This window comes from Simochromis diagramma, unplaced genomic scaffold (assembly GCF_900408965.1).
Source record: "Simochromis diagramma unplaced genomic scaffold, fSimDia1.1 OVJJ01000457.1, whole genome shotgun sequence".
NCBI lineage: Eukaryota > Metazoa > Chordata > Actinopteri > Cichliformes > Cichlidae > Simochromis > Simochromis diagramma.
Genome location: NW_024387277.1, coordinates 1,357,731 through 1,381,688, shown reverse-complemented (window position 1 = coordinate 1,381,688; position 23,958 = coordinate 1,357,731). Strand labels below are relative to the sequence as shown.

The 23,958-nt window shown below is 39.7% G+C and overlaps 1 protein-coding gene across 1 annotated transcript; it reads left to right on the top strand.

Annotated features, from left to right (window-relative positions):
• The first annotated feature begins 6,688 nt into the window (after positions 1 to 6,688).
• Positions 6,689 to 23,946, top strand: txk (TXK tyrosine kinase). Its single transcript, XM_040002845.1, has 16 exons — positions 6,689 to 7,246; positions 15,750 to 15,798; positions 16,276 to 16,357; positions 16,436 to 16,573; positions 16,653 to 16,717; positions 17,080 to 17,139; positions 17,234 to 17,288; positions 18,011 to 18,090; positions 18,222 to 18,346; positions 18,437 to 18,511; positions 20,325 to 20,496; positions 20,586 to 20,802; positions 22,888 to 22,952; positions 23,079 to 23,197; positions 23,475 to 23,632; positions 23,770 to 23,946. Exons 1-16 carry the CDS (start codon positions 7,234 to 7,236, stop codon positions 23,839 to 23,841), a joined length of 1,545 nt encoding a protein of 514 aa, XP_039858779.1. The 5' UTR covers positions 6,689 to 7,233; the 3' UTR covers positions 23,842 to 23,946.
• Positions 23,947 to 23,958: the final 12 nt, after the last annotated feature.

Genomic DNA, 23,958 nt, shown 5'->3' with positions numbered 1-23,958 from the left:
GCTCCTCTGCTACCAAAACATTTCTGATAAAGTGACTGTATATGGCATATCATGATTTAATCATTTAAATCATGTTTTAATCAAAATTCTAGTGTTATAGTAACGTTACTATAACACTAGAATTTTGAGTGTCAAGTGAAATGTAAAGAAAATGCACCTTGAAAAATGATTTTCACTGGACCCTTCCTACCTTCAAAGTCATTTAGTGTTAGCTTGGCTGTCCTGTCAGACATTACACGTTTTAAAATTTGTGTGCAACTTTCCATAAAAGCAGTGGGCAGAGAGGAGTTTTCAGATTAACGAGCACCATCAACTATGAAATATTTCCTAGTGTGTTGTCAGACTAATTTGACCAGTCAAATGTTCTCACACATTGCTGACCTCTTTCTCTTTGATGGGCACAAACTTACAGGGGGTTTATTCTTCTGTGTTAAACCTTCCACAAACCCTATACCTAAACACACACCCCTTTTGAAATGCTGTGACAAAACCTGCAGCTTAACCTGCGATGCATCTCCATGGAAATTTCACGCTGCACTCGGCAACTAGCCTGCTCAGCACCATCAATCAGTACCGTCTATGGTGACACAACGCCAGCCATAGCTTTAATATAAGGACGCACAGCTGTCAGATAAGCAGAGCGGTGAATAAAGAGAAAAAGTCTCGTAATTGTACTTGTTTCTATTGTCACTGGCACCACATGAAACACTAGGACACAACCACAATGCAATTAAACCCATGCTCAGTCACGAATGCTAGCAATGGCATCAGCCTCTTATGTAGTTTACATCGCAAGCCAACGGCTGCTCCTTGGCTGATCGGTTTGTGCTTCTTGAGAAACATGATAATCTCTGTAAGAGAAGCTCCACCCACCTGCTTATCAAACCTTCTGTTTGTAAAGGGCAGCCAATTGTGAAGATATTATCTTAAGGAAAGAGGAACTGAAACAGATGTTTGATGCAGATGAGGGTGAATTTGACAGGCTGCACCAAGGTCGAGTATACGATAAATAACAATGATTTTGAACTACCCCAGTAGAGTCCAAAATAAAAACACAAAAATAGATATGCGTAGGTGTGTGTGTGTATATAGAGGAAATTGAATCAAATTAAACTTTTTTTTAATACGCATATATGAACGGTTTACCCTGCCATGATGAACTGACTAGAGCGGATAGATATCTTATATTAAACTATAACATTTGGCTTGATATACACTAGGTAAACTTCACAAGGGATTTATACTTATGTGTTGCATCCAACACGGTGATAAGGACACACACACACACATAAATCATCTTCCCAGGGACTATCGCAGAGTTTTTAAGCCTGTGTTTAAGATTAATGCATAATTTTTAAGGCTCGGGTTCTCATAAGTACTTTAAGCTTTAATCGAGTTCGCTCATGAACAGCTGGCAGGAGTGCAGGATTGAGCCTTGAGTTTTTTCAGACTAATGACCTGTCTTACTTTATTTCATTGTTGACGTAAACTTTCTAACACATTTCACAGTTTTACTTTTTTCATGCTGCTGGTTTCATTTCTTTTATTAGACTGTGGAGGCACAACACTTCCTGTGGGTATACTCTTCATGGCAGGCACTTTGAACCATTTTTATCTTTACTAAAAAAAAAGTAGAAGCAGCAGCGAAAGACTGAGAACAGAGAAAGGATTGTTATGGATCACAGGTCTTTTCAGTGTTGTTGTGCCACTCAACACCTGATGATTGATAATCAAACATCAGACGCATAATGTTCTTTTTTGTTTCTTGTTTAGATTTGAATCTCTGTCAACATATTGTACCAGAGGTCGGAGTCATATTTGGGAAAACTGTTAAAAGTGAAAAGTGTTGCTCATAATCAGCAAAACAAAGTTAGGTTTTCCAAAAGACCTTCAGTTTCAGCAAATGCCCCAGAAATGTCCTCTAGGTCAATTTAAAATAGGAATATAAGTCACCTACAGTGTCTCAAAGGCAGAGCATGGAGGAGTTTGGGATGGACAGATGGATAAACAAAATCTGGATTACTTTACTAGATATTCTTGTGTATTTTTAATTTTTTGTTCTTTTTAAAATATGGTCTTTCTTCAAACTGAACATTTTTGACAAGGAGGAAGACCACACATGACAAATGTCTTGTGGTGGAGAGGAAACGTCTCCATGGCACGGCTACGTCTGCAGCCTGTCTGCAGCTCGGACACCAAGCATTTCACTACATGTTGTAGTCTGTATGATTGTGTATGTGACAAATAAAGGTTGTTTGTTTAAAAGGAAAAGAGAAATCTGCACAGTGCCATGTACCCTGGTAAGCTCAGGTGATTAAAAGGGTAACCCTTACATGTTTTGCTGTTATCAGTTAGAGTGGGCTGTGACTTCCTTTCAAACTGTGGGAGGGGTGTTACACCACACGACTGATAGCTGAGTGGAAAATATTTAATGCTGCTTGTGCTGCTGTGTTGGAGGGTTGGTTTTGGAAAGTCTTTGGATCCTGTAAAGAGTGACGACAGCTCTCTGTGAATATATTTTCTAAAACTCACTTTTGAAAAGACATTTTCAAAAGTTAGACCACCTTTGAAGGTGGAAGCATTTATAAGGGCAAATATTTTGGAAAATTGCTAAGTTGACTTTCTCCGCTTTTGCTCATTTTCTGTTATTACACATACTGTGGATGCTCATATTAAACATAGCCAAATGCTGTAAAATGCCCTTAAACATTGTTTCTTTTCTGCTCTTTGCTCTATCTGAGATCAGAGGGAGGTGATTTCCCTAATATCTCAGGAAACCAGCGTTTGCTGTGACCACAAGAGTCTCATAAAGAGCTAAAACGGCACATGTCCAACACAGGATGCACTGAAGGTGATGTTATTGTAAGCAGTGTTGGTCAAGTAATCAGTAACTAATTACTCTGAATTTCCCATTACGTGGTAGCGCACTCTGTGCTTGCTTGGAAGTTTAGGGAGTTTTTCGCTGTAAAAAGAAGTTTTCTTCCCACGCACAACGGACACTAATGTTTTGTCACTTTTTATGGAATCAAACTCAAAGTAAGGTCAGTACTTCCAAGCGTTAAACGCTGCACGCTCATACTCTCTCCCGCACTTGATATATTATCCATTGTTGATCTGCACACAGCTGTTGTCACGAACGTCGCACTCGCTTACGTCACTGTCGTGAGACATTCTCGCAAAAAAATTCACGGTTTTAGTAACGCAGGAACGCAGCGTTCCTGCGGGAAAGTAACGGTAATCTAATTACCGTTTTTGCAATAGTAATCCCTTACTTTACTCGTTACTTGAAAAAAGTAATCGGATTACAGTAAGCCCATCTCTGATTGTAAGATATATATACCGAAGACTCTACAGTCCAAGTACACTGATAGGAAAGGTTACCGGGAGAAAGCTTCTTATTAAAAAGTTTGGCTGTAATGCACAGCAGTGTGTTGGAGAAAACCAAACACAGCATATCAAATGATGGTGGAAGAATGACTATTTGGGCTTTGTTTTACAGGAATGGACAGGTTGCAGGCATGATGTCGACCATGAATTTCTCTTTATACCCAAAATATTCCAAAGATGAACACGAGGCCATTTGTCCAGTTGTTAAATCTTGGATAAAGCTGGACAGTGATCGCTACCACAGATTTGCTGAAAAAGAAAATAACAAAGGAGATCGTTGCATGAAGAAACCTTTTGAACTTAAGCGCTCACGCACACAGGTGTACACGTGAGTGCTTACAGACACAAACTATATCTTCCTTGGCTGCTACATTAAAGCATATTGTACACTGTCGGACCTGCGTGCTGCTCAATAACATTCAATATTTAGTATTTACTTTTACTTACACGTATCTAGGTTGTTGTCTCTATATTGTGTTGTTCTCTTGTTTGTTTTCTCCTTTTTTTTCTCAGTGTCTTCTTTTACTGCCCCCTTCCCCTCTGTTTTCTTTCTTTCTTTCTTTCTTTCTTTCTTTCTTTCTTTCTTTCTTTCTTTCTTTCTTTCTTTCTTTCTTTCTAATTGTCTGTCCAATTTGTAATTTCTTAAAATAAAATAAAATAAAATAAAATAAAATAAATAAACAATGATAATATAGATTAATCAAGTGAAAAAATTTGGCATTGGCATATTTTCTCCACTTGAGAAAATCAGTCCGTTGCGCATCTTTCCTGGCCTTCAGACAACAATTCTGATGCTAAAGTACCGAACAGGACAGGCAAAAAGAAAAAAAAGTAATGGGAAAGTGTCAGTGTGCAAGTTACCACTGTTTAACCATTTAATGATCAGTCTAACAGTGAACTACTATATTACATATTTTTAAACTGCAGTTGAATAAAAGCAGAAATATGAAAAATAAGGTTTTACACTTGACTGGGTTCAACATAAACTAACATACTTCAGGAAAAATGATGATATGCGTGAAACGTGTCACTTAAACATGACTCAAGCCTTCACGAAAGAGAAAAAAAACAGGGGGTTTCCCATCACTTGAGCCTTGACTGGAACTCTTTAAATCGTGTCATCTTCTTCTTCTTCTTTCATGCTTCAGTAGTAGACTGGAGAATAAGAGCCACCATCTGGTTATCTCAATGAACCTCTTCCTAATGGTTGCTTTCTGCAGATGAAAGCCTGCTTTTATTTAAAAATGTCAGACTTTCAGACTCCTGTAGCGCCTACCTGAGTACAAAGTATGGACAGGCTGTGTTGGTGGTGCTCCCTGTTGTTAATGAATTGTGAGCCCTCAGGAAAACCGTTGTGTTCCCATGTGAAACTCTTCAGGTCACCCCAGGCAAGGTGAGAGTGGCAATCAAGAGTGCCCTTTCTCCTCTCTTTGACGAGGCCAGTCTTCACATTTTGGACCAAGAACACAAACAGTCAGCTGAGACAGAAGAAGTCACTTATATGAGTGACGAGATGTTTCTCCCACTGAAAATGTTACGTTCAGATGAACGTTGAACAGAGGTGGTGGATTATGTCACCAGCTATCAACCATCTGTAGTACAAAGCTGTCTTGGGTTGTCTTACCAGGTGTTTCAACCTCTGCTTTCATTTAGCATCAGGTGACCTAACCTGGTCACACGATGGTTCTCACAGTGGTTTTACGCACAGTGGCAATGATCACACCTTTTTTTGGGTTTTGTTTTGTTTATACTTTGGCTGATATGATGAAACACATCATTAATAAAAGGTCAGTGATCATCAGCACCACCTCCAAGAGCTTTCCCATTAGAGGTTTAAATACCTGGAGTTTTAGAAGTGACTAATTCTCTTGGATGAGGGGGGCAATATTTTCATGAATCTAGACCAGTCTAGCTCAATTTGTTTCATACACCCTGTTACGGCCCGGCTCAAAAGCCGCAACATAAAAAAGGAGACGAATACCAGAGTGGTAGTGAGAAGAGGTTTTATCTTAGCATAGCAGGTTGGCTAAAATGGCTGGTGCCACCGAGGCAAAGACTAGTGAGCTTCCGGGAAGCTTGCCTCAGGTATGCTTTTATCAATTAGCACCGGCTAAAAACATTGAGGAGATTAGGGGCTGCAGAGGGACGTAACACACTCAAGACCTTAAAGTCCTGAATTACTGAGAAAAAATGTCTCCCATCTGCCCCGGGGCCTTCTTCATGTATGACATGCCCAAAAAAACTTAATCCAGGAGACTTCCTAGTCACTGCTGCTCATATTCACAGCCTCATTCTTTTGGTCATTACGAGAGCTCGTGACTGTAGGTGAGGGTAGAGACGTAGATCGAGCAGTAAATTGAGAGTTTTGCTTTGACACTCTACTCCTTTTATCATGACCCATACAGTCCTGCTGCAGCTATCCTCAGTTGTGAATAAGATTAAGGAGTGACCACAATATGTAGGTGTTGGTCAGCTGTGTGTGTACCTCATCGTTTTGAGTTTGCTGAACTAATTTTAGCAGCTCTGCTATATCTTTGATCTATCTCACTCAGCCAATCACACGGAGGCTAGAAACAGGAATTATGAAGAAGATACGGGATGTGGCCCTAACCTTTATAGACCAGGTAAAAGAAAAGGTGAAAGTACTCTAACAAGGCATCTGACCTTTCTTAGGAGGAAATTACAGTTTTGGACGATATTACCCCGGTGCTAAAACTATTCAGTCTGAAACAAAACTCTTACAGTTAACTACTTTACACTGGATGAACCTGTACCCCATGAAATATTTTTATATGCATTTATTTTACACTAAAGGAATGACTGGATGGGACACTTTCAAGTCACAGAAAGAATTTATGACTTTATGATCCTCTAATCACATACAGTGACCTTGTACTCTGAGCTCCCTAGACAGCATTTGGATAGCTCACAATTACGCTACCTCTGGTACAGTTCATTTACAGGACAGGTGAATCTTCTGTGGACCAGATGTGGCCAACAATTATGAAAAAAGGGTGGAGCTGTGGCTGAGCTGAAGCCTGAATGAGGTCAATCAGGGGCAAATAGAAAATCTGTGTGAGTAACACATGGTCAAACATTTCTGTTAAAACATTCCTTTAAAAAAATCTTTGCTAAAGAAATAACAAAAATAAAAAGAGCAGCTGGAGTCAAAGGACCAGATTTTAAACTGGCTCTGACGGTCATAGCAGCTAAGCGGAGGATAAAATATGAGCCCTGTTTTTGCATTATGAGCCTCAGTGTGTGTGTGTGTGTGTGTGTGTGTGCGCGCACTCTTCCTGGAGATATTCACATAGACGGATGCTTTGTGGTTTCATTCACGTCATTCTTTCACTTCCTTTCTGTATCTTTGTCTTCATCTTTCTCCCACTCTCTTTCGCCCGCTCTCTCTCTGTAAACACTGTAAATATAAATGCTCTGCATTCAGACATTTAAATCTTGATTCATGTGTCCAAAAGCTGACTCAAAAAATCGTCAACAGCAGCAAGGCAACTATCCTCCTCTTCTTTTTTGTGCCCATATCTGCTTTCTTTTGCCTTCTCTTCTTCACCTACTCTACTTCCTCCACCCACCTGCCTGCCTGTGTCTCCGTCTTTCTTTCTACCTCAATCTGTCTCTGCACCCTTGTCGCTCAATTATTCGATGGTTTCCCACCTGTGGCGTCCTATCAGCTCCGCACCGATGGTTGCAGAAAGAGATTGAACCGAGCTGACCTAAAAAGAACTGAAGAAGAATAAGTGGCGCTGATGAGGAGATAGAAGAAGAGTCAAAGCAGGAGAAGGAGGGAGACAAAAAAGCAGAGGTGGAAGACAAAAGAAACAGACAGTCATGATTCACTCAAGTAAGTAATTTACGAACATACGTACAAACCTTGCTTATTTCTTCTTTTGATATTGGAGCAGGTTGCAGCAAACTAACAAAAAAGCCAACATTTGCACTGATAAGAATGAGTTACTCAGCGTTAAAGGAGAAAATGTGAGTAAAATGTGCGGCGTTAGTATGCAGCGTGAAATGAACCCGAGACCATTAAAACGTCATCTAACAAACGGCCGGGCTTAATACCACCATAGGTTCCCGTCACTTTGTACCTGAAGTAACTTCAAGGTTATGAACGTCTTCTGAAAGTTTTTGATGTTTCTTGATCTCTGAAGCTGTGGCAGTCAGGCAGTTAAAGGGGACACCAAAATGGCAGTTTGGCTTGAAATGTCACTTCATCACATGACAAAATACAACAAAGACTCAACTGTGGCTCTTTATAATCTTTCAATGCCATGTTCAGGGGTGTCCGCTCCAAAGTTTTCTTCTTAGGCTGCACTAGACTAGCTTTACACGAGTTTTACTTTAATTCTTGCTAATGGCACAACGCCACAGTTATGTAGCTCACGTTCGTACCGTCTGAAGTGACTCACTTGAATGTTCCTTCTTTAAAAAATTAGAATCTCAAAAAAGTCTGAGCTGGGATGAATTTCAGGTCTTGTTCTCATTTGTTGCTTAGTTGTCTTAGTTTTCTGACTGTTTCTGGTTTCCCTCTTCTGCAGCCTACCTGACAGTTTTTTTGTAGTCCTTAACAGTAAAGCTTGAGTTTTAACCAAATGAAGTAATTTCCCTCCATAATTTAAATTAATTTAACTTAGTTTAGCTTTTACCTGCACTTTTACCTGAGAGCCACTGATTTGACCCCCCAAAAAACCAAACAAACACGACAACACGAAAACAGTGTGGCTTAGTTTACGTGTTTAAAAATAAAAGAAGAGAAAATCTGTATGCACATCCAAAAAAAGTGTATTTTTTAGCCTGAAGCATCTGCTGTTAAACCGTTAAACCATGTTTTTGGCCTGAAACTTTTTCCACATTTATTATGCATAAACCCTTGAGCTAAGGACAATGTGAAAATGTCGACCGAAAGCTAAGCAGAGGCAGAGACACCTGTATGCAAACTAACACCTCTGGTTTGCTGAGCAGAAAGGAGTGTTTTGCTTGCTAATGTAAAGTTTCAGTTCTGTTTCTCACATGGCACAAAGGTGCAGTTACCCAGACAGGAAGGTACACTCATACTGGCCTTTAAATCTGAGCAGAAACCAAGTAGAGCTAGTTCAGGTTTCTCCTATATGTTAGTCTCATGTTGACAAAAGTAATGCTAATTTGCTGTCAATTAACGTTTACCATGCTCACCATCTTAATAAATTGTGTTAGCATATTTATTTGCTAATATTTGCTTTATGCACTGTTTTGCAGCTGAGACTGATTAGACTTTCACTTCAGAACAAGTTTGCAATTCCAGTTTAGCAGAGGAGAGGCCTAGCGGAGAGCTAGCAGCTACAGCTGCCTGTGTCCGCATGCTAAGCAACCAACAGCATCTCTGTTAAAGAATAATTTTAGGCCTTACCAGTAAAGTTACAAAAACGAAAAGCTGTTATGAAAAGAGGGACTTACTTCATAGCAGGCCATGAACGTGTTTCTTTTCAGCATTCTAAAATAGAAGTCTGCAACCAGCCTTATGACGCCAACTTCAGTGTTGGCTTCATTTTTCACCCCAAAGGAAATATTATAGTTAATATCCTCAGGCTAACCACAGAAAACAGGAATCAGAAGCCCAAAAAGTGTCAACTAAAATCCACAGCTTTCACTTCAGGTACTCTATATACACTCTGAAACCTTTAACTGTTACTTTTAAAGGACAATTATGACTTTTATTTAGAATCTAAGTGCTTATTTTACCACTTGGTAAAGCAGTAAAGAAAGAAAAAGAATGCAGTACCTGAATGTATGACCCATGCCAGCCCATTTAAAAACATAATCCTGGCAATGCACAATGCATTTAGCATCAGTTATACAAATCTTAGAAATCTGAGAATTCACGGATATGGCTTCTGTGTTTTTTTCTGACGATTACACCCCTCTTAGACCCCCTGGCAATAACAGATACCTCAATAAAACTGTGTGTTCCCTGACCAGCTACGGGAAGTTGCTGCAAGTCTCTAGGTGAAACTGGCTGCAAAGAGGTTTACTACACCAAGGTCATCAATACAGGGAGTGCAGAATTATTAGGCAAGTTGTATTTTTGAGGAATAATTTTATTATTGAACAACAACCATGTTCTCAATGAACCCAAAAAACTCATTAATATCAAAGCTGAATGTTTTTGGAAGTAGTTTTTAGTTTGTTTTTAGTTTTAGCTATTTTAGGGGGATATCTGTGTGTGCAGGTGACTATTACTGTGCATAATTATTAGGCAACTTAACAAAAAACAAATATATACCCATTTCAATTATTTATTTTTACCAGTGAAACCAATATAACATCTCCACATTCACAAATATACATTTCTGACATTCAAAAACAAAACAAAAACGAATCAGCGACCATAGCCACCTTTCTTTGCAAGGACACTCAAAAGCCTGCCATCCATGGATTCTGTCAGTGTTTTGATCTGTTCACCATCAACATTGCGTGCAGCAGCAACCACAGCCTCCCAGACACTGTTCAGAGAGGTGTACTGTTTTCCCTCCTTGTAAATCTCACATTTGATGATGGACCACAGGTTCTCAATGGGGTTCAGATCAGGTGAACAAGGTGGCCATGTCATTAGTTTTTCTTCTTTTATACCCTTTCTTGCCAGCCACGCTGTGGAGTACTTGGACGCATGTGATGGAGCATTGTCCTGCATGAAAATCATGTTTTTCTTGAAGGATGCAGACTTCTTCCTGTACCACTGCTTGAAGAAGGTGTCTTCCAGAAACTGGCAGTAGGACTGGGAGTTGAGCTTGACTCCATCCTCAACCCAAAAAGGCCCCACAAGCTCATCTTTGATGATACCAGCCCAAACCAGTACTCCACCTCCACCTTGCTGGCGTCTGAGTCGGACTGGAGCTCTCTGCCCTTTACCAATCCAGCCACGGGCCCATCCATCTGGCCCATCAAGACTCACTCTCATTTCATCAGTCCATAAAACCTTAGAAAAACCAGTCTTGAGATATTTCTTGGCCCAGTCTTGACGTTTCAGCTTGTGTGTCTTGTTCAGTGGTGGTCGTCTTTCAGCCTTTCTTACCTTGGCCATGTCTCTGAGTATTGCACACCTTGTGCTTTTGGGCACTCCAGTGATGTTGCAGCTCTGAAATATGGCCAAACTGGTGGCAAGTGGCATCTTGGCAGCTGCACGCTTGACTTTTCTCAGTTCATGGGCAGTTATTTTGCGCCTTGGTTTTTCCACACACTTCTTGCGACCCTGTTGACTATTTTGAATGAAACGCTTGATTGTTCGATGATCACGCTTCAGAAGCTTTGCAATTTGGAGAAGGCTGCATCTCTCTGCAAGATATCTCACTATTTTTGACTTTTCTGAGCCCGTCAAGTCCTTCTTTTGACCCATTTTGCCAAAGGAAAGGACGTTGCCTAATAATTATGCACACCTGATATAGGGTGTTGAAGTCATTAGACCACACCCCTTCTCATTACAGAGATCCACATCACCTAATATGCTTAATTGGTAGTAGGCTTTCGAGCCTATACAGCTTGGAGTAAGACAACATGCATGTAGAGGATGATGTGGACAAAATACTCATTTGCCTAATATTTCTGCACTCCCTGTACATTTATTGTGGTTGCTAGCAGGTTGCTGTGGTCATCCTTAGTTTGCAAGTAAGATGCCAGTTTGTCTGCAAACACTCTTCAACAAATTACCAAGCAGTAGTGAAACTCAACACAATCTGAGACAAACTGGACATTGTTTGCCTTCATAGAAACACTTGAAATGTGTTGATTGCAATGATAACTCATAACAGAGTTTCATATTGTAACACTTTGTAAACCTTTTAGAGTTTTGCTTTTACTGATCGGCAAGAGGTTGGCAGGTGTTTGCAGACAAGTTGCCTTTTTTGTGCAGTCAATGGATGACTTTAGCAATCTGCTAGCGGCCAAAGCAAACACAAGGACGCATCTGATGACTGCTTTCATCTAATGAAAGCCAATAACCTCAACGGATGACTTACTAACCAGGTTGACACAGAGGTTATAGTCAAAGAGTCAGTTTGCTTTAGGGAACTTCCTAACTAAGTGACTTGAAACAGAAGTATCTGCATGATGGCCATATTAAGAGCTGTTTCATCTCTTTCAATACTCAGGAAAGGTGAATAGCTTAGAGGAAACACTGAAACATTTCTTATGAAAAGAAAAGAGATGATTTCATCCCATGAGTCATAATGATAAACAATTAGAAAACATTCGGTTAATATCTACTATGATGCAGTAAGGGGCAAAAATATAAAATGAATGCAGGTCCTGTGGTACCAGCAGGTGGATTCTCTGTAACCATGCCTGAAACAGAAAGTTTTCAGCTGAACGTCCAGTTAGTGGAGCAGAGAACTGTTTGGATCCATTAATTATTCACAGCCACAGTCATTTGGATGACCTCTGAGCTGAATCCACAGTTTAACAGCTGCTGTATTGCCTGAATAGGTAGAGGTTACACTGGATCACCTCTCCAGTAGGAAGTGAAAATATGAGGGGACAGGATAGGCAACTATACACAGTATGGCAAACACTTCCTTTCACCTTACAGCCCATTTATTCCTGTTTATCTATCATTACAATGTTGGTAAGGAAGTGACATGATTTCACCGATAAATAGTCCGAGATAAGCATTTTATGATCCTGAAGAAATATGTCAGCTACATAAATGATCACACTGTTGAGGAGTTGCGTTTAAAAGCTGTCTGTTTCTCTGATCACCGAGCTTCTCTTTTCCTAGCTGATTCTCCTTCACACCTTTCCTCGACCTTGTGACATTTTCCATTGGGTGATCAGATATAGAAGAGGTCATTTTTTTGGGCTATTTGACTGCAGCCCTCGTCCAAAGCTGTCCCACATCCTACTTTTTCTTTACAGGTAAACTTTTAAATAAATATTCACCAGCTGGGACCACATCCTAAATTAGATTTGACTGCCAGTCCAATGAGATTTAGACTGGCGGTGGCTGCTGGGCTGGGCAGATCCTTCATCCACTCCCAGTAGCCTGATCATACTTTAAAACATAACAACCTACAAAAAAGTAAACAGGATTTAGGATTTAAAACTGTACTTTGTAATTATGACATTGTGCACCAGTGGGAGGAAAAATTAAAAGTAAAAAAAGTTTCAGAATAAATACATATAAACACAAATCAGTTAATAAAATGTAACTTTTATTTATCCAAAAGTTGAGGTTTTTAGGGCCCCAGCTGATAGAAACCTCGGAGACTGGTTGTTATTAGGGTGTTGGTTCACCAAAAACCACCAGAAGAGTTCATAATTCCCATGGCACATGCAAAGCATGATGGGACATGCCATAGATGCATTTGGCAGTTACAGTTAAAATCATGTGACACTTTGAGCATTTTGCCTTTGAGTGTTTTTTTTGTTCTCTCAAACACATAAAGTTGCACAGGAAGGAATGCAGCCATCACACACAGACACACCTGTCTGCTGGCCCACATAAACACACACACACATGCAGGCATGCGCACACAGGCTCACAGGAAACTCCACTTCCTGACAAAGACCTCCTACACAAAACCACAGAGAGAAAATTAACATGTATTTGAACTTAATATCAAGAGATGACCAAAGCTACAGAGGAAGCTGCGTCTGGAGGCAAAACTCTAATCTGTTCCGTTTGAAATAAAAATTCTAATTATTTAATTAACCTTTAGTTTTATTTAATTTTAGTACAGAGAGAGAGAGAGAGAGAGAGAGAGAGAGAGAGAGAGAGAGAGAGAGAGAGAGAGAGAGAGAGAGAGAGAGAGAGAGAGAGAAACGTCGACCCTCTGTGGTTAACTCTAAAGACTATGTGAAATACCCTATGAAAGTCTAGTAGAAGATGTGAATGCCTCATTATGGACACTCTCTACTGTGACTGTCAATGCTTGGCTATACGACAAACAGTCACAAGGAGCAGTACCCACCTTAAAGGACACTAGAAGCAAAAATATCAAGCCAGTTTTTGTACCTGCAGAAGTCTGATGACGAAAGGGGCGCCTAAGAAGTACAGCAACCTGCCCGTGCCTGAGGCTTTGGAAACCTCCAAGCAAAGAATTCACCTAATTGTAAAGGTAGAGGCAGGGCAATAAATCAGCAGTTCTCCACTGAACCATCCAGGTGTACTCTTAGTGGCAGGGGAAGAATATGAGAACAACCTTCCTGAACAGGATCTAGTAACCATCACCGTGGCAGGCACCCAGGAAAGAGAGTTGGACAGCACCAGGCCCTGACATGATTCAGACCCACTGGCTGAAGAAACTGACTGCACATCAGGAGCATCTGGCAGCACGAATGAACCAGCGGTCGAGAGATGAAACACTCACCTGGAATGGAAAACCAAAGGTCCGAAAGTCCTGATCCTGAAGGAGCCCCATCGAAGTTTCTTATTGTATTAGTATATTTATAAAAATTGACCATTGTGGTTGCTTTGAACTCTGGATTTGCAATACTGGATTCCACTAGAGCAGGAGTGTCCAACTCCAGGCATCAAGTGTCAGTGTCCTGCAGGTTTTAGATATCACCCTGGGTAAACACACCTGAATCAAGTGATTAGGTCTCTGGGGAACCTTAAGACACGTTGAAGAGGTAATCTAACCATTTAAATCAGCTGTGTTGGATCAAGCACACATCTAAAACTTGCAGGACACCAGCCGTTGAGGCATGGAGTTTGACACCCCTGCACTACAGTAACTTTGCATCATTAAAAATTCTAAATTATCCTTATTTATCTTAAACTGGGCCTTGGTGATTCCTCTCAGGTCATCCTGTGTGTGAAACAAGCTTTTTAGCTCCTTCCCCTTCAATAAAGCTTTATTCTGATTGGTTGCCTCTGCAACCACCACAGCCATATTAGGGATATTTACTCTGTGTGACATCATAAAGAGCGCAGAGTGGACTGCCAGAAACTGAGTAGCAGTATATATTTGTAGCAGTATATTTAGTATATGACCACAAATTAAAAATAAATAAAATAAAGAAGCATTTCAGTGTTGTACTTAATTCAGGTTGAGGTGGAAGGAGAGTCATCCATTCATCAATCAATGTTTCTGGTTCTTTTAAACTGCAGAGAGTAATAGAAACCATTGAGACCATACATTGATGCATCAACTTGTGTTGTAATCTGACCTCTATGTGCACCCCTATGTGTGGACACCACACATAGGGGTGCAAAATCCAGGGGTCCAGCATTCGGCCCTTTAATGTGTTCCCCTCATGTGCGCTTGTTCACTTATTGCAAATTTTGGTGAAAGATGACTCATCTGACCACACTGTTCTTTTTCCACTAACTCTGGCTCTGTGGTTTTTAGCAACACTGAGCTCTCACTAATGCACTCTTCTTTGTAAAGAGAGCCCTGCCATAACATCTTCTCTCTCTCTCTCTTCTTTGATTGTCTGACCGTGCGAACTGACAGTGTGATCACATCCTGCACTTACTCTTACAATCACCTTCATGCAACGTATTGCACTGAGAGCATCACGGCCATCAAATGAAAGCCATTGGCCACAATTTCCGTCGCTGCTTTTACGGATGTCTGCATGCAGACGACACGCTAAGATGAGCAGTGTTTTTGACTAAAGCTTCTGCTAGCAATAAAACTTTTTCAAAGTCATTCAACTCTCAAGTTTAAGCAACAAAAATAAAGTTGACGTAATTATCATGTCTACACCATATCTGTGACAGACAGTCTGAAGTGCTCCAATATCACTTAGACAGATAAGTATGTCATAGACCTCTCCTCATCAACACAGAGATCAGTGTATTTTATGTAACTGGGCCTCAAACGTCATCCAAACACCCCTAAAAGCCTGTCAGCGTTGGCGACTCAGTCTTTAAACCGCATGAAATATGAGATATCTCTAAATCTCGTTGTGCGTGTCTTAGTCGTGAGTGAACAGAAATGGAAAATTACATTGAAAGTCAATCAGCAAATGTGAATGTAAACCTGTGTTGTCATTTTATTTTTAAGTGGACTCAGGCAATAGCTCTCTAGACTTTCTGAAGGTCTCTCAGAGATTTTCTTTGGACATTGGCTGCTTTTCCCATTCTTTTTCCACCCTACTATTTTTAGAGGAATATGGTTTTGTTTTGACTTAGAGGAAGAGGTATATTTGAACATAAAAGTGTGCCAGGAATAGAGCCCTGGGAAACTTTTATAAATAGCTCATTTCACCCCACAGTGCCTGTATGGAACCATCTGCTTATGCTTCATGATTCAGTTTTTTCCTTTAAATATGACACTCCATAAAAATAAATGAACATATTGAAAGTTTCATTATGTTTACAATTTGTTCACTAAGTCAACTCTTTCCTTGTTTGTTCCTTTCTTTAGATCACTCTATCCGGTCGATCATCTGCTGCTGCTGTGCTGTTCAGACCAGGTGGGCATTTAAAGAGTCCAAAACAAACGTAAAAAAAAACAAGGAGCTCGTTCATTTTATAGATACTGATCAAAACATTAAGTTATAACTGATTTAAAAAAGAAATGATGGGAAGAACAGGAGGTGGGAGTGCAGCTGGCACCAAAAACAGAATAACAAGGCAGGGGAAGTAGAATTAAACCCAAGCACATGAGACTCAAGACTTTCAAAATAAAACAGTGCTAACACAGACTGACACACAGACCGAGGCATGTGAAATAAAGGCTGCCTCAAACCTGAATTTTTAAAATGGTCACCAGGAGGCGACTCTGCTGGTTTTATTGCAGGGTCCTTGCCTTAAAATATAAAGCACCACATGGCAACTATTGTTTTGATTTGGTGCTATATAAATGAAACCGAAGTGAACTGAATCAGTTTGGGTAAAAACAAAAAAACATATGTGGCATATAGACTCACTGATTGATTGGTTGATTCCAGGGAGTTCAGCACTCGTGTGGAGCTGGAGAGCAGAACCTCCCTTTGTTTCCCAAACCGGCGGTATTCAGGACAACCCACCCGGGTAGGTCAAATGGGTTTGCTTCTGTGTGTTTCAATGTTTCATTCATTTCTATGAATTAATCTTTACTTTTTGTCTCAGTTACAGGTCGAGAGGTCAAGGAGAAAGCTCCCCCTCCCCCCTCCCGAGGGTGAGGACGGTGAAGGTGAGGGCCTCTTGAGTGTCGTGGCCATGTACGACTTCACCGCCAAGGAAGACACTGACCTCACACTCAAACAGGTATACACACACATGCAAACAAATAGAAACACAAAAATAAACTGCAGAGATTTGTTAATCTTTTGTGTTGTGACCACAGGGGGAGGAGTACATCATACTGCACAAGCAAGACCAGCTGTGGTGGCGGGCGCAGGACAAGCATGGGTACTTTCAATTTAAATTTCAGTGTTTGTGGTTGTTACAGCAAGAGTATTTTGAGCAATATTACTGCTCATATAAGATATCATAGAGCAATTATTGGTGGGATTGTGCTTGATCAGTAAAACAAATAAATATTGCTTTGTTATAGGAATGTGAAGTTTTCTGGACACAAAAATATGTTTGTTTATTTTTAATAACATATAGTATAGATAAAAATATTTCATAGTGTATGAAATACACCCCACAAATTTTCATTTTGAAATGTAAATCAATTTTTCAATCTAGAACTATTTTTTTTTAAATTCTTAAACATCTTAAAGATTCTAGATTATCAGTGCTTTTTCTTCCTACTCTGTTTCCATCAGAAATAAAGGCTTCATCCCCAGTAACTATGTGACAGAGAAAAACAAAATCGAGGCAAACCCGTAAGTTTTACCATATTTTTGACTTTTGCTTTTGTTTTTAGTCATTTTAGAATCACAAAAACAATCCTTTAAATTCTCGTTGTCCATCCTGTAGGTGGTATTGCAAGAACATCACTAGGACAGAAGCAGAGCAGCTGCTAAGACAAGAGGTATTTATGCACCTATTTAAATGTGCTCTAAGCCGAGCAAAAACAATGGTTTAGCAGTGAAGCGTTCATGTATGCTGACATGGCCCGAATCAATGAATATGAGGTACATCAACCATGCACTGAAGTTTTTACCCCTCTCTAGTCAGTGTTTTTGAGCAGTGTTTAAAAATACTACTACTTAGATAATTGTTGTTTCCTGGAAAAATGTTTTTGTTTGTTTGTTTTGTTTTTAGCTTATCAAATGTGAAAAGCTGTACTGGTTGATTATTTTAGACCAGACTCAAATTGGATGCTTTTATGCACACACTCAGTATTATATTAGCGAAATTTTGAAATGTAATCTTTAGAGTGTTGGAGATAACCATGACCATATTTGGTCAAGAGGGCGGAGCATCACATTATCAGCTAATGATGGCAAGTTTGGTTAGTAAACTGTCTTCGAAGATACGTACATGTGATAACCTGTGCATGACAAGTACCAGCCTGATAAAACAAAACTAAAACTTTGCTCTTTAAAACTGTAGCAAAAATATCCTGAGCTGTCTGTACCGCAGTAATTACTGGATAATTCAATGTTAAATAGTTTAACATTACAAATGTTGTTTTTTCACAGCACAAAAAGTGAACTAAAAGAAGAATCCAAATTGAGACACATTATGTTATTTTAAAAAGTGATTAACGATTATTCAAATAAATAATGTTTATTTCTTGTTTTCTTCCAGGACAAAGAGGGGGGATTTGTGGTCCGGGAGTCTAGTCGAAAGGGAGTCTACACCGTCTCTGTTTACACCAAAACAATAAGGTGATTCATGTAACCTGAAGGGTTAAATCTTAGCCTGTCTGACAAAGACAAAAAATACACTGAATTAAAATCACAAACAAAGCACATCTTAACCTACAAACTGATCAATTCTTCTGTTTCTTTGTCTTTAGTTCCAGCGGAGATGTCAGGCATTACCAGATTAAAATAACTGACAATGAGCAATACTACTTAGCTGAAAAACACATTTTCAGCTCCATACCTGAGGTTATACACTACCATGAACACAATGCAGCAGGTAATTAAGCACATGGTATTTGTAAAAACAACACTGTCAGTTTTCCATTCATTACTGCAGTTGATATGTTTGTTTGCGTGTTTTGTGCAGGACTAGTGGCCAGGTTGCGATATCCAGTCGGACCAATGGGAAGGTGTGTCCCTGCCACGGCAGGATTCAGCTCAGGTATGTGTATATAAACACTTACAGATCCTCTCTAGTATTAGTCAAAAATACCTGCTAAATTTAGAGATGGAGAAACACGTCAGCTATAGTTCTTACTGAGCTATTGAAACGGTTTTCTATTATACTCATTTCCTAACTCACACATTTTTTATTCTGGGACTGGGCTAGAGTAGCTTTGCATGATTTGCAGTTAAGATACTTATGTTTATATCTATGTTTCTATCTATATTGGCTCTTTAGTCATGTAGAAGATCAAATGTCTAAAGATACTGAAGCGCCAACAGAATTTCAACAATTTTGGGGGGCTTTAACACATTTTGCCCTTGTAACCTTTAGTGCTTGGCCTGTAGCCTTCATCACCCTGATGAAAGCTAAGGTTAAAGTGGAATGATCAGTCAATGAATAAAGTTGTTCTTCTTACTAAAAGAATATGATGAACTTTGACAGCTTGCTGAAACTGGATCTTCAACCTCTGTAAAGTAATATATTTCCACATAACAGTGGAAATATATAAACAGCTGTAATTAGCAGCTTAAACGCAAACTTCTTTCTATCAAATTGCTTCACTGGCTAGCAGTCAAGTTTTAAAATGTGGACAGAATTAGGTCATTCAGAAACTGTATGACCTAATTTGTGAAGTAGTCAGACTCGAACGTCAAGGAAGGTGGTAGGGAAGCAGACTATGCAGACATTTTGGGTTTCCAAGGTGAGCAATTTATTTGCAGTGAACTTAATTTAATGTATAACTTAACAAAACTTCCCCCAAAATCGATTCATTTAACAAAACTCAACATAACATGGCTCTGGTGACACAGCTCACCTCTCCTCTCTCCTGCATCTGGTAGAGACTGGCTTTAAATAGGGCCATCAATTTCCCTCCAATTGCCCAGCCAGTACCACTCACTCAACTGAGGGATCTAAAACTCTACACAGATTATCTAAAAACACAAAACCTCAACTCACTTCTAATATGCACATTTACACAACTAAATGGCAGTATTAACAAAAGGAAAAACATTCAACAAATCCCTTTAAACATGAACACAAACAAAAGGAAGCATCTCTCTGGAAAAAGAAACCCCTCCACTTGGTTTGACCTGATGATGTCATGTGTGACATGATCAGGACTTTAAAATGAGGAAATGCCAAGCGGGCGTTTCCCCACACCTGTAAATGTATGCAAATGCCTCCTTAACAAGAACAGGAATGAGAAGCAAGCAGATATGACCAGAGCTACATCTAATATATAGCAAACTAAATGAGTGAACACAAAAATGAAAATATCTTTCATTTTGAAAATAGCTGAAAGTATCTTTCATTTTTGTAGCCTGATTTGAAAAAAGATACAGATTAGAATATAATGTCTGTTTGTAGATGATGTGTTATTTTATATCAGGATTTGTTCCTCTTTTATTTCCCATGCATGCGACTAATAAAGGTTATCTCATCTTAACATTTCCTGTGGCATATTGCAATTATATTATTATCATAGACTAAATGTGGGTGTGTTCTTTATTTTTGAATTATTTTTGAATAAATGTAATCATTATAAGCAATAGGAAAGTGAATCCAAAGTTAGAAACATTTAAAAGCATCTAAGTATTTAACTAAATAATATAACTAAAGTTTTTTTTTTTGTTTTTTGTTTTTAAGAATTAGCAGTTTTCATGAAAAGCACATGAAATTCCCAACTTGTATTTATTCTGTTTCTTATATAATGGTTGGTTTTTAGGTCTCATAGAGCAAGAAGTTTTGAGATGACCTCACTCTTGTCTTTACTCACTTTATCTTGTTCTTGTGTTTTTTCTTCTAGAAAAGTGGGAGATCAATCCCAGTGAGCTGACCTTCATGAAGGAGCTGGGTAGCGGTCAGTTTGGCGTGGTGAGGTTTGGCAAGTGGAGGGGACAGCAAAGAGTGGCCATCAAGGCCATCAGGGAGGGAGCCATGTATGAAGAGGACTTTATCGAGGAGGCCAAAGTCATGATGTAAGGATGTCGGGATGATCCGGATGTGGGAAAAGGAAGAGCAATTAAAGAGCTCCTTAAAATCATTTTGTGACTGATCTCTCTTTTAGGAGGTTGTGCCACCCGAAGCTTGTACAGCTGTATGGCGTTTGTTTGCAGCAGCGCCCCCTGCTGATCGTAGCTGAGTTCATGGAGAATGGCTGCCTGCTGAACTTCCTGCGGCAAAGGAGCAGAACTCTACCGGAGTCGTGGCTTTTGTCTATGTGCCAGGATGTGTGTGAAGGGATGGATTACCTGGAGGGACATAGTTTCATCCACAGAGACCTGGTGAGCCAACACAGTAATTCTATATAACATGAGTAACAGTCTATGAAATCATGGTATATTTTTTGTAAGATTTGAACCTGTTAATGAATACAGACTCCTGTATAATGCATCTTTGACATCTTCAGATTCAGATTCAAGGTCTTTATTGTCAATATAACAATATACACAGTATTCAGTGTACCAAAATATCCCAAGATCCCATGGTGCATTTATAAGAGTATAATATTTAAGTATCTATCTCTTCAAGAGAGATTAACTAGAAATTATAAATAAATAATAACTAAATTTAGGTAAAATAAAATATAAAATACTAAAATGTGTGATTGGTCGGCTAAAACAGAAGAAGGACGAGATTCAAAAAATAAATTTCAAAACTTGTGCTGCTCAACCCAAAGATTAAAATAACTAAAATGCTCAAACATACAGTGGCTTACAAAAGTATTCGGCCCCCTTGAACTTTTCCACATTTTGTCACATTACAGCCACAAACATGAATCAATTTTATTGGAATTCCACGTGAAAGACCAACACAAAGTGGTGTACACGTGAGAAGTGGAACAAAAATCATACATGATTCCAAATATTTTTTACAAATAAATAACTGAAAAGTGGGGTGTGTGTAATTATTCAGCCCCCTGAGTCAATACTTTGTAGAACCACCTTTTGCTGCAATTACAGCTGCCAGTCTTTAAGGGTCTGTCTCTACCAGCTTTGCACATCTAGAGACTGAAATTCTTGCCCATTCTTCTTTGCAAAACAGCTCCAGCTCAGTCAGATTAGATGGACAGCGTTTGTGAACAGCAGTTTTCAGATCTTGCCACAGATTCTCGATTGGATTTAGATCTGGACTTTGACTGGGCCATTCTAACACATGGATGAGTTTTGTTTTAAACCATTGCATTGTTGCCCTGGCTTTATGTTTAGGGTTGTTGTCCTGCTGGAAGGTGAACCTCCGCCCCAGTCTCAAGTCTTTTGCAGACTTCAAGAGGTTTTCTTCCAAGACTGCCCTGTATTTGGCTCCATCTATTTTCCCATCAACTCTGACCAGCTTCCCTGTCCCTGCTGAAGAGAAGCACCCCCAGAGCATGATGCTGCCACCACCATATTTGACAGTGGGGATGGTGTGTTCAGAGTGATGTGCAGTGTTAGTTTTCTGCCACACATAGCGTTTTGCATTTTGGCCAAAAAGTTCCATTTTGGTCTCATCTGACCAGAGCACCTTCTTCCACATGTTTGCTGTGTCCCCACATGGCTTGTGGCAAACTGCAAACGGGACTTCTTATGGTTTTCTGTTAACAATGGCTTTCTTCTTGCAACTCTTCCATAAAGGCCAACTTTGTGCAGTGCACGACTAATAGTTGTCCTATGGACAGATTCCCCCACCTGAGTTGTAGATCTCTGCAGCTCGTCCAGAGTCACCATGGGCGTCTTGGCTGCTCTTCTGATCAGTGCTCTCCTTGTTCGGCCTGTGAGTTTAGGTGGACGGCCTTGTCTTGGTAGGTTTACAGTTGTGCCGTACTCCTTCCATTTCTGAATGATCGCTTGAACAGTGCTCCGTGGGATGTTCAAGGCTTGGGAAATCTCAATAACTTCATCCCTGACCTGTCTGCTGTGTTCTTTGGACTTCATGGTGTTGTTGCTCCCAATATTCTCTTAGACAACCTCTGAGGCCGTCACAGAGCAGCTGTATTTGTACTGACATTAGATTACACACAGGTGCACTCTATTTAGTCATTAGCACTCATCAGGCAATGTCTATGGACAACTGACTGCTCAGACCAGAGGGGGCTGAATAATTACGCACACCCCACTTTGCAGTTATTTATTTGTAAAAAAATGTTTGGAATCATGTATGATTTTCGTTCCACTTCTCACATGTACACCACTTTGTGTTGGTCTTTCACATGGAATTCCAATAAAATTGATTCATGTTTGTGGCTGTAATGTGACAAAATGTGGAAAAGTTCAAGGGGGCCGAATACTTTTGCAAGCCACTGTAAAAGATAAATCTCTTTGCCACACAGCCTAGTTGGTAATCTGTTCCAGCTGAATATTTGGTTTATAATGTTTCTTTTCCATATCCAGGCAGCCAGGAATTGTCTGGTTAGTGAGCACAATGTGGTGAAAGTCAGCGACTTTGGAATGACCAGGTATGTTCTTTTTTATTTTAACCACATTTGTTATGAAGACTACCTATAGAATCTAAAGCATGGTGAATAACTACTCCTGCCACCTGTTCTCTGGTTATATTTAAATTCTTCAACTATGTTTTCCAGATACGTTCTAGACAATCAGTACACCAGTTCAATTGGTGCCAAGTTCCCAGTGAAGTGGTCTCCTCCTGAAGTTCTCCACTACAGTAAATACAGCAGCAAGTCTGACATCTGGTCCTATGGTGAGGAAACACAGGCCAAATACACCAAGTGTATAGCTCCTGAGTAGTTGTAGCTTAAAATAGATTGCAGCTTCTCTTTTTCTTCCCAATCTCTCTCTCTCTACGTGTGTGTGTGTGTGTGTGTGTGTGTGTGTGTGTGTGTGTGTGTGTGTGTGCGTGTGTGTGTGTGTGTGTGTATATATATGTATATATATATATATATATATGTGTGTGTATATGTGTGTATATGTATGTAATATGTGTCTAGTATTACATATATGTGGCTATTTTTCTCCAGGTGTGGTAATGTGGGAAATATTCTCTGAGGGTCGGACTCCATTTGAAAACCGATCAAATGTGGACGTAGTTACTGACATCACCAGGGGGATCCGGCTGTACCGACCACAACGTGCTTCACAACCACTGTACGCCATCATGTACCGCTGCTGGCATGAGGTATTAAACATTTTGTATTTTAATATTTTGACTGTACCATGTTTCTACACCTTTTATAAAGAAATGCATGACATCTTTCTCCTCTTCTTCTGTTCATCTACTATTACGTCTCCTTTTCTTCTTCGGTGGTGGTGCAGAAGCCTGATGGTCGGCCATCTTTCTCTGAACTGCTGGAGGAAATCAGAAAACTGGCAGAAAATCAAGACTAGCACACACATATTACTATATCGCTGGACTCCAAACTGTTTGTTTATTGTTGTCATGAATGTAAATATATTTTATTCTGTCTTTGTAAATAAATATTTTTATAAGGCCTTGCTTTAATG

Excerpts from the sequence above, each read along its gene's own strand:
- txk (XM_040002845.1), top strand. Across the intron at positions 18,347-18,436 it reads CCATGAACACAATGCAGCAG|GACTAGTGGCCAGGTTGCGA; the intron begins GTAATTAAGCAC and ends TGTTTTGTGCAG. Across the intron at positions 20,803-22,887 it reads GTTTCATCCACAGAGACCTG|GCAGCCAGGAATTGTCTGGT; the intron begins GTGAGCCAACAC and ends TTCCATATCCAG.